At 37.8% G+C, this 16598-nt stretch overlaps 2 protein-coding genes across 2 annotated transcripts; one reads left to right on the top strand and one right to left on the bottom strand.

The window, feature by feature from the left end:
- Positions 1 to 293: 293 nt before the first annotated feature.
- On the bottom strand, positions 294 to 3651 carry LOC122146153 (small membrane A-kinase anchor protein). Its single transcript, XM_042764168.1, has 2 exons — positions 3193 to 3651; positions 294 to 2049 (listed from the first exon to the last, which is right to left on the bottom strand). Exon 2 carries the CDS (start codon positions 1828 to 1830, stop codon positions 1561 to 1563), a length of 270 nt encoding a protein of 89 aa, XP_042620102.1. The 5' UTR covers positions 1831 to 2049; positions 3193 to 3651; the 3' UTR covers positions 294 to 1560.
- A 1174-nt stretch (positions 3652 to 4825) lies between these two features.
- Positions 4826 to 9150, top strand: mstnb (myostatin b). Its single transcript, XM_042764169.1, has 3 exons — positions 4826 to 5290; positions 6862 to 7232; positions 7843 to 9150. Exons 1-3 carry the CDS (start codon positions 4834 to 4836, stop codon positions 8221 to 8223), a joined length of 1209 nt encoding a protein of 402 aa, XP_042620103.1. The 5' UTR covers positions 4826 to 4833; the 3' UTR covers positions 8224 to 9150.
- Positions 9151 to 16598: the final 7448 nt, after the last annotated feature.

Genomic DNA, 16598 nt, shown 5'->3' on the forward strand with positions numbered 1-16598 from the left:
AACAGTGACTGCCCATGTCTTCAGTGGCCTTGGTTCCGGAAGTAATTTTCTCATTTGTTTTCTCCATAGGGATTTGAAAAAATTCTTCAGCTAAGAGTTTCTAAAGTCATTAACAAAAACAAACAGCTTCATCAACCTTTGATTTGAAGCAAAAACATTTTTGGCACTCTGAATAACGTAATTATTTTATGACTGAATTTGATAATGATATAATATAAAACAAAGATTAAAAATTAAATATAAGTATAAAATAAAACATTCAGATATGCACAAATATAGAAATTATATGAGTTTTTAGTAGTTATGTGGTTGAAAACACACTGACGTGATCAAGCTTATATCATCAGTTAACCACATCAGAGCTCATGGTAGGTCTGTCTTAAAAGATTTTTATATTATCACTAAAAATCTATTTCTCTGTGGAGAAAACAAATGTGACTTACTTCCAAAACCCCACTGTTGCACTGTATTGCCCTGGAGATCATTAAAGGGAGTATATGGCTACCTGACAGCATGGCACAAGACCCAGAAGTGCCAATATCACATCAATAAAAAGCATTGGTGAGCAGCTGTTAAAATACTACCAGAAGAGTAATTGTGCTTGTATTAACAATCATTAATGACATTGGCATGTTTGGTCCCCTGTCTGAATTTTGTCTCCAAGTGAGGGGTTCGGCAACCTGGTAGCACTAAGTTTGTTTTTATAATGTCTTGGCCTTTAAGAATTGCATATCTCAGCTGGACAGAAGAAAATCTTCTATTAACGAAATTGTCTAATGGCTTAATTTGGGAATCCTTCTCTTTTGAATGTATTCTTTCATAGCATCATGAGAATGCAGGATGATTTGTAACCTCTAAATTTAAGAATCCATGTATCATGTAGAAACAACATCTGGCCAGTGTCCACAAGGTTGTTTGTAACAGGAATTACAGTTGACAGAGCTGTCATGTCAAAAGAATTAGCAGTGATGTACACTTATCGATCCCTAGAAGCCAGCATTAGCCCCTTAAATAGAAACCGTAACCCCTGAGCAGGCGTTCTCTAAATGTGTGGTCACATTTACCATTTTTCAATGATTTTTCACGGGCAAAATCCAGTCATGTCAATAGGAATTTTGCATCAAGGGCGAAAGATTTCTGCACACAGATTTTGATATGGGTTCAAGTAGGTCACTTGAATTCTCACTGCTGACCAACAAATATTCTTGGTTTGAAAGTCATAACTACACTATTGCCAATGGACCTTTTTTGCCAATGAAATTTCACTAATGTGACCAAAACCAATGGATGGATGGAAAGTAAAAATGAGGTACTGTGTGATGTGCTGAGCCACATGAACATGAAAATACTAAAGGCAAAAAGATGAAGTATGTACTAAACATGGTTGGGATGATTGTGACCAATTAAACCACTGGGCTTTGAGGATAAACCAAAGATGCAGTCTTGTGGTATAACAGCTCTTAGTCCATTGGGCTGAAGTTGTCTATCTGAAAGCTCTCCTTTAGATACAGGAGGAGTGTAAGCCAGGCCAATCCAATCTTATTCCATCCAGTTGAAATGTTATGGCACATCACACTCAATGTAGGGGATGTCACTGTACCGGCTGTCCACCTCAGCCCACTGTTGTACTGCCCGGGCCACAATTTCCTCTGAGAGTCTCTGGGCATAGTCCAGCAGCACCGGATTGACCCGTACCGGGTCCTCCATGGAGCCAATCTCTGAGAAAACTAGAACTGCTTTCTCTCCTTGCTTTCCTGGCTTGCCATCCACTTTCTCCGATGAGCTGGAGTTCTGAGTGGGGTCGCGGTGCTTGGATTTCATGCATCCCATGATATAAATAATGTAGCATTGGTTTGAAAGCAGTGAGGGGGAGAGATGCAAAGATGGCGAGATACCAAGGTTATATTCCCTTGTTTGGCAGTTTATAGGGTTTTGTGATGTAAGGATAAGAAGCTAGGATAAGGACGAATTTCTGTACAAAGTGTAGCTGAGACACTCCAGATGGTCAGCCATGATGTATAGCCTCCTCATGGCCACCTCACACTTGCCCTGTGTGAAGAAGATGCATGGTTATTGTGAGTTATTTTGTCTTCGCCTGGCTAAATATATATTTTCAAGATGACTATTTTTCAGTGTCTTGGCAACCTTGTCCATGACATCTTAATGACTAAATCTTCACAGGAATGAGGATTTCCTTATGAGGCAATATAAAGAAAAATGTGCTTTAATAGTCTAAAGCATGTATAGTCGACTAGGTATGGTATTTATTAGGAATGGCAAGTCTGGCTCATCAAACGTTTTAAAGAATCAGTCTAAAAAAAAATAAAAAATAATAAAAAAAGATGCAGTGGTTGTTTATGCAAACACATAATTCCTCATGATAATGCTGTTCATTGTGGATTTCCTATTTATAAGGGTTTATTTTTTATTTTATTTATTTTTTGTTTGTTTAATCCCAGATTCAGACCTAATTTAAAAGCTAAATATAATTTGTATTCACATGAAACAATAGCCTACTACAAATCTACTTTCAGAAAATAGTTTTTATGTGTTAATATAATACCTGAAAACAAAACTATATTATGTTGTCTATAGCAAATGCATATATCAAACGTGAATGTAACGTTTCATAAGTAAAATTTCTGCTTGAATTCCTGAAATTTAAATCTGCTTTTAGCCTCATCCGTGACATGAGTTCATTTGGTTCACACTAAAATGCTCTTCCATCCGTTCTCGGTTCACTCCGAATCGGATTCAGTTGGTCGGGGTGTTTTGGACTGGAGAACCGCTCGGACTGATTCAGTTCGATCTTCGAACAAATCGTTCAGATCGATTTTGCAAACAGGTTCAACCTAATCGTTCAAATGATCCGACTCAAAAGAACGATTCTTTCAAAACGGTTAAAATGTTTTAACAATAATATTGTTACTCCCAGCAATATTCTCTTCTCCTGATACGCGAAGCCGTTGTAGTCTATAATGCACAGCAGCCAAAGACAGCCGACAGTCACTGTCTGGAAATCTTTCTTCGAGTAAATTCCATGGTCGTATTTGTGTCAATAAACTCAAGGTCAAGGCAAATATTTTTCCTGGTTTTACAGAATGCACAATGATCTATTTTTTTTTACATATATATTTATAATGTAATAGTAAAAGTGCAGATTCTAATGAAATACTCAGTGTGGGTACATACCTATTCGGACTGCAGGCTATGATCGTCAATATTATGGATATTAAAATCGCAGCAATGCATTAAATCCAAATCGGAATGCGTTATTTAAAATGAAAACTGGCATACATCCACAATATTAACAGACAGAAGCTTCCTCCTGTATACCAGTCCTGGTTACTCCACAGGAGAGTGAGAAAGCATGTTGATGAACTTGCTCTTGTAGGGTAAGTCCGGAGTCCACATACGATGATAACGTTTCAGTTTCATTCCAATGACAGGACAGCGAAGCAGCTCAGCAGCGCATTAACCCGTCTTGTTTTTGCATTTCTCTGTGTCCATTCAGTCATGGCCATCTATATGACTCAGTTTGAAGCTGGGAGATTCTTCACGTTTCTATTCAAGGGCACACTTGCTTAAACATTTGTTTGTAAACTGGGTAAAATAGGTTACTGCCACACACGCAGACACAGGTTGCGCCTCGGTGTGTTTTTAAATACAATCTCGCCACCTAGTGGAATGACTGTTTTCACTAATACTATAAATAAATATTTCTAACAGAGGGGTTTCCCAAACTTTTTCAAGATATAAGTGATGTCATCAGCTCATTATCACAAAATGTTCCCAGACTCTAAGCAGAGTCTTGTATTACCTTGAAAAAGTTCATTTTGCAATAATGACCAGATGACTGCACATTATCCTGTTTATTATACGGCTCCTTGCCAAATAAATAAATGGACATGAAATATTGATTTGAGGTGAAATTATGTTATTATGTAAGAAGTAAAACTGCGGAGTGGTTTTTGACATGCACAACAGCTGGCCAATCAGAATCAAGCATTCCAGAGAACTGTAATAAAGGTCATTTTAATCATAACTTATTTTCTTGCCATAATCCAACACAATTATAATTTCTAATGTATATTAGAATTTTTTTGTTTTTTTTTGTATATTTTTATTATTTTTCCACGTTTACTATCTTTATATGTATAATTTTACTGATAACTGTGCAAAAATTAGAAGGTCAGGGACATACCTCACCTGCGTTACACAAGTTATCCCACAAGATGGCGCTACGTATCTTACCCACGGGTCTAAAAAAACTTAAGAACTGCAGCTATGAGGGAGTGTTGAACAAATAAGATGAATTGTGATTATTCGATATCTTACGTTTAAAACTTTACATATGTAGTTTGAAATTAAATTCCGTTGCATTGACAGAATCTGCATGAATATTATCCAAACACATATTTTTCAAATATTATAGGCTACCACATAAAAATAGGATATAAGCAAGATTTATGTATGAATGTACTTTTAAGATTAAAAAATAAATAAATCTGTCGATTATGATTTCATATGCATAAATGCCACATGTAGCTTTTATATTAGGGGTCAGATGGATAGTGAGTAGCCTAGATGCACGCACTGAAATGGTATAGCTAATAAATATGAGTATTTTTCATATACATGTGCATGATTTGTATTCAAGTTCGGCTGATTCCTCCACGACTCCTCTAAGATGTGTCATGCCGCTTTAAGAACTGCGAAAGAAGTCCAGCTCTGTCCATTAGGTTTATTGTTGCCAGCTCAGCCAATCATTGAATCTTACGACACAATAGAGTGGCCAAAGTTGCAGTATAAAAAGCCTTGCCGAATTTAAGCATGACATCTACTTGTCCGGTGCGTGGTGAGGTTCATTTCCATAGCAAATCAGATCAAACATCCTTTAGCACGCTTTGGAACATGCATTTTTCACAGGTATTAATTTCTCTAAGTGTATTAATTGCATGCGGTTCAGTGGGTCATGGAGATATAACGGCGCACCAGCAGCCTTCCACAGCCACGGAGGAAAGCGAGCAGTGCTCCACATGTGAGTTCAGACAACACAGCAAGCTGATGAGACTGCATGCCATCAAGTCCCAAATTCTTAGCAAACTCCGACTCAAACAGGCTCCAAACATCAGCCGGGACGTGGTCAAGCAGCTGTTACCCAAAGCACCGCCTTTGCAACAACTTCTGGATCAGTACGATGTTGTGGGGGATGACAGTAAGGATGGAGCTGTGGAAGAGGATGATGAACATGCCACCACTGAGACCATCATGACCATGGCCACAGAGCGTAAGGATCGTATATTTCAAAGATTCATTCAAGTAGATGTATCCTCTTAACAATGGACAAAAAATAGGGTAGATACTTGGAGAGACCCTTTACGCAGTAAAGACGGCTATTGTGCATTAAATGCACAGTTAATGCAAAAATAATTCGCGCTTACTGATTTTTTTAAAGGCTTTGTGTTCCTCATTTATCAGCCTTGCTAAACCGATTTTACGCACGCTGAACTCGGAAGCGCAGCAAAGCGCACAGCGTCGGTCAGAAGAAAATGATTTCACCTTTACCACACGTGACATTTACAAACTGTAGTTGAACCTGGGTCATATCTCAGGCATTCTTTTTTTTTAGGTAACAAATGCGTATTATCATATAGACATTATAAGTATAGCCAATCCATTAGTTTTTAAATGCATAAATGTTTCCTTCCGCAATGCCGTTTAAGGTAATTTTAATTTAAATAACTATATATCTAAACTATATATATAGTCGATACATTTTTACATATAACTGTCTGCTGTATGTCTGTAATGTATTGTATTTTGTGGGCGTAGTCAACGTTATTTCTTTAAAACGTTATTTTTGTCTATATCAGTGCGCCACATCATGAACCGCTTTAATAATAAATCTGTCACTGAAAACCAGCAGATATAATCATATGAACAGTCCCTATAATCGCTCTTTCTCTCTTTTTTTTCAGCTGACCCCATTATTTATATGTGTGTGAAAACCAGCGGTACTCAGTACCGCCACTTCCAAATATAGGTCTTGAGCGTAAACCGTGCGCCCAGAACGTGCTTTTAGCGTACCGGTACGCTCATTTGGACATCTGTTTTAATAGAGGTGTTAATCCTTTGCCTGCGCTGCCGCTTTTCAGAGCGCCCTTCATAATGCAGCTTCCTAATTCGTCCCACCTAGAGCAGAGACTACATTACCCATACACCCTTGAGTTTTACACGTGAAAAGCGCATCGCTTTTGCCGCTTTCAGTGTCAACAACTCAACGTGGCCGGAGATGGTGTGTGAAACGCGCACACTCGGCTCGGTAAAAAATACAAATACAGTGAACAACACTTAATATGCTCTCCTGGCTTCGGACTCTGAGTACTAAAAGAACACGGTCAGAATCAGATGACTCGCTGGCTGACACCCTGTTCTACTGTTCTATGGTTATGTTATGTTTTATAATTTATTTTATTTACATTTTGTTAAAAAAAAATTCAATACCCTTTTTGCACATTTTATTTATGTTCAGTAGCTCTTTCTAAGGGTATTTTTTCAAAATCCTTTTGCACATTTTATTTATGTTCAGTAGCTCTTTCTAGCTCAAGCAAATCCACAAAATAATAAAAGGATTTATTATTTTTTATAAGGTCGTCTGTTGACTGCTGTATATAAAACCCCTTCAACATAGTTGTTGTTACCTCAGGGAATGAGGGGAGTCATCAAAAAAAAAAAAAAAAAATAAAAATATATATATATATATATATATATATATATATATATATATATATATATATATATATATATATAGGCTATAATAGAGTACCGGCACCTCTTTTGGGCCACTTAAAGCACTGGCTGACCCCATCGTTCAAGTAGATCGGAAACCGACGTGTTGTTTTTTCTCCTTCAGTCCGAAGATCCAAGCGAACCGGATCGTAAGAGCGCAGCTGTGGGTTCATCTGAGATCGGCGGAAGAAGCGACCACCGTCTTCTTACAGATATCACGGCTGACGCCCGTCACGGACGGAGGAAGACACATACGAATACGATCTTTGAAGATCGATGTGAACGCAGGAGTGACGTCTTGGCAGAGTATAGACGTAAAACAGGTCCTGACGGTGTGGTTAAGACAACCGGAGACCAACTGGGGCATTGAGATAAACGCGTATGACGCGAAGGGGAACGACTTGGCCATCACCTCAGCTGAGCCTGGAGAGGATGGACTGGTGAGTTCAGCTGCTGTGGTTACCAAGTGTGCGTTTTTGTAAAATATAACCGCTTTTAGACAGAGCTTTGCCAACATTAATTGTTGTGAATGGCGCTAATGAGAAATTATGTAGATGGTTTAGTTCTACAATTCTTTGTTTTAAATAAATAATCTTTTTAGTAAATTAATCTGTCTAAAAAAAAGTTAACCCTCATAAAACTTAAACTTAAATTTAAACTTGGGGTACTCAGTAGTACTTTACAAAAATGAATTTAAAAAAAAGATAGTACGTTTTTCTTTTTGTTTTAGTATTTTTATTTAATATACATTTTATAAAAAGTGTATTACAAAAAAGTATTACATTTATGTTTGTATATTGGTTCTGGTGATATCAGAAATGATCTTGTGATTTGCTGGGGGCCGTAACTGCAATAAGAATTAAAAAAATAGTTAATGGCACCATTAAGCAATAATAATCATGTGGAATTGGAACCAGAATCATTAGCATACATTAATGGTTGGACAAAGCTACTTTATGGTCAGACCAGGAGTTGGCAAGCGCCGTCAGATAGGAAAGCACCAACAGTAAACTGAAACACTGGCTTCACTTTGGTTTCTTTCACTCCCAGCTCCCCTTCATGGAGGTGAAAATTTCAGAGGGCCCAAAGCGAATCCGGAGGGACTCTGGATTGGACTGCGACGAGAATTCGTCAGAGTCTCGATGCTGCAGGTACCCTCTCACTGTGGACTTCGAGGACTTCGGCTGGGACTGGATTATTGCTCCAAAACGCTATAAGGCGAATTACTGTTCAGGAGAATGCGACTACATGCACCTGCAGAAATATCCCCACACCCATCTGGTGAACAAGGCCAATCCGCGAGGCACCGCCGGGCCCTGCTGCACCCCCACCAAAATGTCTCCCATCAACATGCTTTACTTCAACGGCAAAGAGCAGATCATCTACGGCAAGATCCCCTCAATGGTAGTAGACCGCTGTGGCTGCTCATGAACCAGTGCCCAGACAGGACTTGATCCATCTCATAGACCCGGACATCTGATCAAACCATCCACCATTCATTATCAGTGCTTTCCGCAAGACACTGTGCAATAGAAGGACGCTCACTCACTCTCTGGGCACTGCTTCATTTGACTATGTTTTTTGTCATTTTCCTCTAAATCAGTATCTCTGCTACAGGAGTCCAATGTTACATGGATGTACTAAAGGAATGCCATTCTGGCTGGACTTGGGAATGGACACTATTGAAATGGACGACATTCTCTGCTTTAATTCATGTTTTCACCTTGTCACAATACTCTCATTAGGATATGCAGACAACATTTTATTATGCAACCACGCCAAAATACAATCATTTAGATCTTTGCTGTAACAGGTGAGCTTATTTAAGAAGAGAAACAGAGAGGGACTCTTGAACATTGATCAGAGCTTGAATACAGTTATCTGACGCAAACTTCCACATACACTGCAATAAACACACAGTTCGAATTGTTAATCATAGCTTTTGTCCACAACTCATCTGTCGAACAGCCCTACACACTTGAAGTATTATTGAGATCATTATTAGGGGACAGAAGGACTTGAAGCAGAGGCGCTGTGAATGCGGTCTACACATTGAAATGTGTTCGAGACAGAGATATCGGAACTGTAAGAATGAATGTTAATATCACGCTAACACTCTGTCTTCAAACCACACAGTTTGCACTATGGCAGACCAATAGAAAGAATTGGTTGCTAAAAATGTTGTAAAAACTGATTTTGATATGTTTGCTAATTGTATTGTATACTTGCCATTGTTTCCATTAACAGTTGCCTTTTTTTAACCACGGTTAGTACATGTATATGAACACGAAATAGCAAAAAAAGTGTACAATATAAATCTATGTATCTGTTCAAACAAATAAAGGTGCTTGCTTTATATGTTTAACTCTATTATTTCAAATTGTTCAGAAAAAGGGTTCAAACTGCACTGAGTTTGGAATGTTTGGAAACATGCAGTTCTGTACTAATAATCAAAATCATTTGATAAAATGTGTTTATTGTCAAACTGAGCCATATTGGATGTGATCAGAGAGTTCAAAGGGGAAGTCGTTCCATGTCATGTCTTTTTCTAAGCAAAGGTGAATGTGGGGTACTGTCCAAACTGAGTTAAGAGGTTCCTTTTGGGTTGAATTTACTATCATTTGACCTTTTCATTTGTTTTTCCCGTAATGGCAGCTATCTGCGGTCTTACATAAGCCCAAATTAACAAATCTTCCCTCTGAATAGTTCAGTGTGAGCATGCAGTAGAGTTTTCTAAAAGTACTTGTGCAGAAATGTTTTGACAGCACGGCTAATTAGACCAAGGCTTATTGGAGCCCTTACTTCCGTCCAGAAGAGGGCGAACTCAGCACTGCCGAGATCTGCTTCCTTTCCTGCTGTGAGTTGGACAGATGCCATGGAAACCAGGTGGGAACTGCTCTGAAATGAACAGAGGGCTGTGGGAGATTAAAAGTCCCTGAGCAATAACATTTCTTTCCACATTTGGGTTGAGATAATGTGCCGTGGATTCAGGATCATTTGCCACATACAATAAAACTTGGTTTCTGAAAACCCCAAACAACTCACATGAACGCGCTTGAAACTATCGATAAGCGTTTTAACATCTGAATGTGCACCGATAATCAGGTGCATCCCTTCGTAATTCATCCTGATGTACATGCAGGAGCGTCCGTGCTATGAATCACGCTCAGAAGAATGATTGATTTGTTTTCTTGTGCATCTGACTTGCAGCACCGTCCTTTGTGCCAGGTAACAGCAAGTGTATGATAAACAGGAACAGTAATGGTTTCCCCGAGTTGTTATATCTGTCACACGGGAAACATTTTCCTTGTCTCCGTGGCTTGACGGCTGCCAGCACATTCCCAGGTTGACATGGAGAGGAAGTGACTGTGAGAAAATGGGAAGGCAGCGTGGCTCCTCGAGGGACAGGAGACTCCGGGGGGAAACACATAGCTCATCTCAGTCACCAGGATTCCCCATATCCGTATGAGCTGCAGGGGAGCTGGGTAGAGCTGCATGTGCTTGGACAAGAGGGAAGCACCGTGTACAAGGGGGAAGAGGGACAGCTGCCAGGTGTGGTCAAACATCTGCATCTTCACACTAACGTACAGTCTCTGGAACAGCTGGAGAAACGCTTGCTTTTGAGTGATGAGTTAAAGGTACGCGCTGCCATGAGGCATCAGGTCGAATATTGATGGCGAGGTTGCAGACAGGTGGCAGATGATACATGTTGTGCTATTGACATTTCATCTGGTCTGCTGCTGTGGTAAACATGAGCTGTACTATTACCTGTCTGCCAAAAAACAATCAAATGATGTCAGTTTTTCTTCTTAAGTTAACAGATGTCATTCAGGATTTGAGGATTATTTGCTCTAAAGATTCCAACTGCATTTGCTTATAAATATATGAATTTTTATTATTATTATTTTATTTATTTTTTTATGCTGGCCCAGTAGATTTATACATGCCCTGCTGATATTATGTGGCTTCACCCCAAAAAATAATAAATAATAATATAAAAATAATAATTCAAGTTTGGGGTGAGTAATTTTATTTTTAAGAAATTGATGCTTTCATTCATAAAGGATGCATCTTATTCATCAAAAGTGACAGTAAAGACATTTATGGTGTTTAAAGGGATTTTTTTTAGTATAGGTGCTGTTCTTTTGAAAAAAATCTTTGATTTCTGACGGATCATGCGACAATGATGATTGTAGTAATGGCTGCTGGAATAAATTAAATTTTAAGATATATTCAAATAGATTTGTTTTTAATTTTTTGACTATTTTTGATCAAATAAATGCAGCCTTGTCGAGCACAAGAGACAGAAATTTTGAAAGGTACTGTAATTTGGCTGGAAGGTCAAAGCATACAATGATCATTTAAAGAAGCAACCTACTATTTTCCCATGGTAACATATTTAAACCAGCTGAATTTGCATCATCAATCTTCAATAGACTACATCACAGAAAATCAAATGTTTAGGTCTGAAAATTAAAAAAAAAAACATGCATATGATCAATATAATTCTCAGTGACAATTAATTACTGTCAGCTGGCCCAAAACTCAAGCTTATTGTTGAGCTCTGCACTGATCTTTTCTAATTCAGTCAACAATCAGGTCCACTCAACAGGCACAATCGAAAATACCTTTAATTTAATGATTAATCTAACATTTTGCAATGCAATAATCACCTCAGTTTCCGAGGGAGGTGTGATTCAGTTCCACTGAACTTGTGCTCTCATCTGAAGAAAGCAATGAAAAGCAATAAAAGACATGGACCTCGGGCACATGGGTGCAGATGTGCAGCCACTGATGGCTGGTTGTCAGCGCCCCTGATGGATTTATCCAGAGCATCCACACCGGGCCCTGCCTTCAACACCACTTGTTTTTTCACTTAGCTGAGAAATCGACATCCGTCTCTCCCGAAACTCTATTGACCCTTGTGGAATCAACATTTGATTAATTACATCGTAAAGCTTCCGGACGTCGAGGACGGGAATGTGTCCTGTTTTAGTAATGTGTAACTCAAGATCACATTTGGGCTGGAATGAGTCATTCAGCAAGTTTCGTCCATAAGTCTAAGTTCATTTACAAGGCACCCTAATGACTGAAGTGGAAAAGGTCTGTGGCAGTAAACCATATGCCCCCAGGAGACCAATGACTGACAGTGATGAAGGATAGATGCTCCTCTGAGGAGACTGCGAGATGTCTGGATCATTTGGAAAAATGGAAACATGTCCCCTCCTGTGTCATCACAACGCCTGTCAGACAGCTGGATATGCAGGAATCTGAGGTGTCTTGTCATATGGAGAAGCAGTTTTGCTTTGTTTTGCAATCAAGGCATTAATGTCTGTATCAAAATAAAATATTGCCCATTGAAAAATTGTCTGTAATTTCTTATACAAGAATCTACTACATCTATCTATCTATCTCCCTGTCTATCTATCTATCTATCTATCTATCTATCTATCTATCTATCTATCTATCTATCTATCTCCCTGTCTATCTATCTATCTATCTATCTATCTATCTATCTATCTATCTATCTATCTATCTATCTATCTATCTATCTATCTCCCTGTCTATCTATCTATCTATCTATCTATCTCCCTGTCTGTCTGTCTATCTATCTATCTATCTATCTATCTATCTATCTATCTATCTATCTATCTATCTATCTCCCTGTCTATGTCTGTCTGTCTGTCTATCTATCTATCTATCTATCTATCTCCCTGTCTATGTCTATCTATCTATCTATCTATCGCCCTGTCTATGTCTGTCTATCTATCTATCTATCTATCTATCTATCTATCTATCTATCTATCTATCTATATAATTTTATCTGTCTGTCCATCTGTTTCATCTGATTTCTATCTATTAGTGTCATTATACATGTCAATCAAATATTGTTCATATAAGAAAAATCGTCTGTATTTCATAACTATCTACTATTTGTTTGTTCCATCTGATTTCTATCAATCTCACAATCAACCCTAACAATCATCCTGAAATCCTTAGAAACTGACCAGCAGCATGCTAGCAACCACTTAGTAAGAATGAACCTACCTTGTTCTTCTGGATTCTTCACAAGCTTTTCGACAGTTAGATCTGTAAGGCACATAATGAACACCAACTACATAAAATTCAGATACTGAATAAGCAGAGGTAACCCCTATTCCCTCACATAGCATAAATCCAACACTTATAAAGTCTCTGAGGACAACATGAAAACCACAGTTGGTCATTATACAGTGGATGCTGCCAAGTACCACAAGTCATAGTGAGAGCATTAAGGTGGTTAGTATGCAATCCACCAATTAAGGCAGCAGCAAGACTGCACATTTAAAAGAGTGGATCACCGTATGGACACATGCTTAATACTGGTTAAGAATACAATAAAATGGGTCATTATTCAACTCCATATAGAACTATGTTTATTATGAAAATTGCTAAACAAATTGTGATTTCAGCTATAAAGCAGGATGATAATATCCACCCAGTCCTCATGGTCATCTGTCTTCTGAGCCACAATGTTTCTTAACCTTCGACCCCTGTTGCAGAGGCACTGGAATGGCATTTGGCACGCTCTCTGACCACAATGTGCAGTCCATCTCATGCCAGAGACCCTCCTACAGTACTCTGCTTCCACCAGTGCCAGCTGCTCGCTCTTTAATTAATGAATGCCATTTGCCGGCTAATTGTATACATTACGAATTTACAGCACATTATGCTGATTCGCACTTTGATTGTTTGCGAAACATTTGGTTGAAAGGATAAAAATGGCATCTGAATAAACAGTTAATAGCTGTAAAAAAAATAAATAAAAATATATGAATGATTAGTAACACACACACAAACACACACACACACACACATATATATATAAACACAGAAAGGAAATGTCTGAAATCAAAGCAGCTCCAGCAGCTACTACAGACAACCTGTCTGGTGTGCAGATTATTTAAGTCTTGTAGCGAACATGCCTCAATCATCAACTTTCTTGAAGACTTTGAGGGAAAGAACACTTTTCATGTGATGTACAAATCAATAAAAACATTGTAAAAAATAACAGTAGCTAAGGCTACTTCAAGCTCGTCGATGTAACAACTCAAATGGGATCTAGCAATTGTTGTTATGGTTACGTCCTCACACAACTTTAAAAAAAACTTTTCTTATGATGTACAAATCTATAAAAACCTGGAAAAATTTAATGTACTTGAGGTTTGTCGATGTCGATTAATTCACAAATACAAGTGTGTTAGAAAGTGCTTGACCACTGATATAAAAACAATATTTAGATTTTTAAATTTAAGAATGTATACAGTGTATATTTGCTGTTATTGATTTTATAACAGTGGTTAAACATGAGTTAATCATGATTAATCATATATATATATGTGTGTGTGTGTGTGTGTGTGTATATATCTGATAGATAGATATTCAATTGCAATTATTTGCTTAATATGCATTAAATGTAGTTAATTCAATATTTTATTGAGTAATAGCACAGAACTGTTCTTTTATTTTATGATTTCTATTAAGAGATAAGCATGTATTTAAATTTTCACTTATGGCTAATGCTCACTTAATAAAATAATAATAATAATAATAATTCTAGCTAATATGACGTTATATTATGTTGCTACAGTCTCCAAGACATTTGCCTTAGCAGAAACATTTAGTCTTTTTTCCAGCCTCAAAATTTTGTTGGCTTGCATTTCCATGTTAAGTTAATGGCTTAATGATAAAGTTGGGCCAGTGCAGATTTCACTTCACCCAGGAGCCTCAAAATCCAATAAAATGTCATTCTTTCCCTATTATTTGACAAAAAGCATAATTGCCTTGCATTTACACTTATAACAAGACTAGACTAAAATAATAAAGTAAAATAAAATAAAATGTTTTGTTTATACCAGTTGGCATGCTACACCATGTTTATACTGGCTCTAATGAGCTCACATGTGCTGAACCTGAGCGCAGAGCCCACGTGGCAGTCAATCTGATCATGTAAAGGCGCTGCAACTCAATAGCACGTCAAATGATAATATTGTATTTAACATAGGGAAAGGTCAAACCACAGCACACATTTTAGTTTTCACGGCCCTGTGCTGCGACTTCAGCACTCGCTCTCGCATAGCCACAGGGTGCAAATTCTAAAAGCAGGGGAGAGGTGAGGCAGCACTCAGGGGCCTCATTTCTCATTGACCCTTGTTTGAGACTTCCATTAAAGCTGGGAATATGTGTGCCTGCTCTCTCGAAACAGCCAGTGCGGCGTTTCCCAAAAGCATAGTAAGCGTATGTTGATCGTAGCTCCATTGGTTTCAATGGGTCTACGATGTACTTAGGCTTACGATACTTTTGGGAAACGCAGCCCAGGACAGGCTGTCTGATAGTCGGAATTAACCGACGATCATCTCAAGAGCATGTGAACACTCAGTTAAAAAGATCACACTGGATTTATTTTACCAGCTCTCATTGGTTTTAGGTCAAAAATCAGTTTCCTTCAGAATACAGATGCAACAGATTTGCTTATTGCACTGTGGTGTGAAAAACCGAGCCTGCCGGATAACATGGGTTATTTTGATATAGATGCTAGCTCCCCATCTGGCTTTGTGTACAGTAACTTTGCACGTTAATCAGGTCCAAAATGAAACAACACATGCTACGTGCATCTACTCCGAGCTATTCTTAGTTCAGTGATAAGAATTGAGAAAGGCCAGATAAGCACCACACCCACCTGTTTTGATTTAGCAAACGGAAACATGGCACAGTGCATGACTGAGCAAAATTTGCTGAGACAATGCACAAGAAATAATGTCATTATTTAAATCTTGTGCTGACTCAGTATGTATTGGTCAATTGCAAAGGGGGCTATAATACCTGGAAAATAATAATAGTAAAAAAAAAAATCTATAAATTAGCAGAAAATCTTCAATATATATACCATATTTCATTTTTAATTATACTTTCTAAAATTCTAAAACTTTTTCTAAAATTCTAGTTCTGGGTTTAAATGAAAAAATAAAATCCCAGATGTTTTGGGCCCAGTTTAACCTTAAGACTCCAGAGACCTGTTTCAAAAGGCTTTTAAGAGCTTAAATGACAATAAAGACTGACAGCAGTGACATTTAACACAGAGCACATGTTTCTTGAGTCCCTGAGTTAAGCAGTGCAAGGTAATTGCTTTACAGCAGCTGATTGGCAAAATTATGGCCGTATGAGGACATGCATCAGAGTAATTTAGCTCTGCATTAGAGGCTGAACTCAATAGCTCCGTTAATTATGTGTAATATTTCCTTGCTCCCAAAAACAACCACCTGGCGCAACCGTTAATTCTAGACAAGAATCACTGTGAAACCAATATAGTGACACTGTGGACACCAAAGGGACTGCAAGCATCAGGTGGGATATTCTGAATGAATATAATAGCTTTGTGAGCTGTTATTTACTGCTGCAACCACATTGAATCAGTGAGAGATCAATCTGATTATTGAGTCAATCATTCAGACTTAATCAAATGGATCAAACAATTCATAAAAAAAAAAGATTTGACTCAAAAACAGATTCATCAGACATTTCATCCTTTCATGTGAATAATTACGAAATCCTATTCCTCACAATACTTTACCAGTTCACCTCATAAATTTTCTCCAGATGTTTTTTTTATTACTAGAGACACTAATGTTTATTTTTTTATTATTATTATTTTAAAATATTTTTTAAGGTTTTTGAAAGAAGTTTATGTTCACCGGCTGCATTATATACATTTAAATAACTGTTTTCTATTTGATTATATTTTAAATTTAATTTAATTTATTCCTGTG

The sequence above is a fragment of the Cyprinus carpio genome, chromosome A9, assembly GCF_018340385.1.
Source record: "Cyprinus carpio isolate SPL01 chromosome A9, ASM1834038v1, whole genome shotgun sequence".
Taxonomy (NCBI): domain Eukaryota; kingdom Metazoa; phylum Chordata; class Actinopteri; order Cypriniformes; family Cyprinidae; genus Cyprinus; species Cyprinus carpio.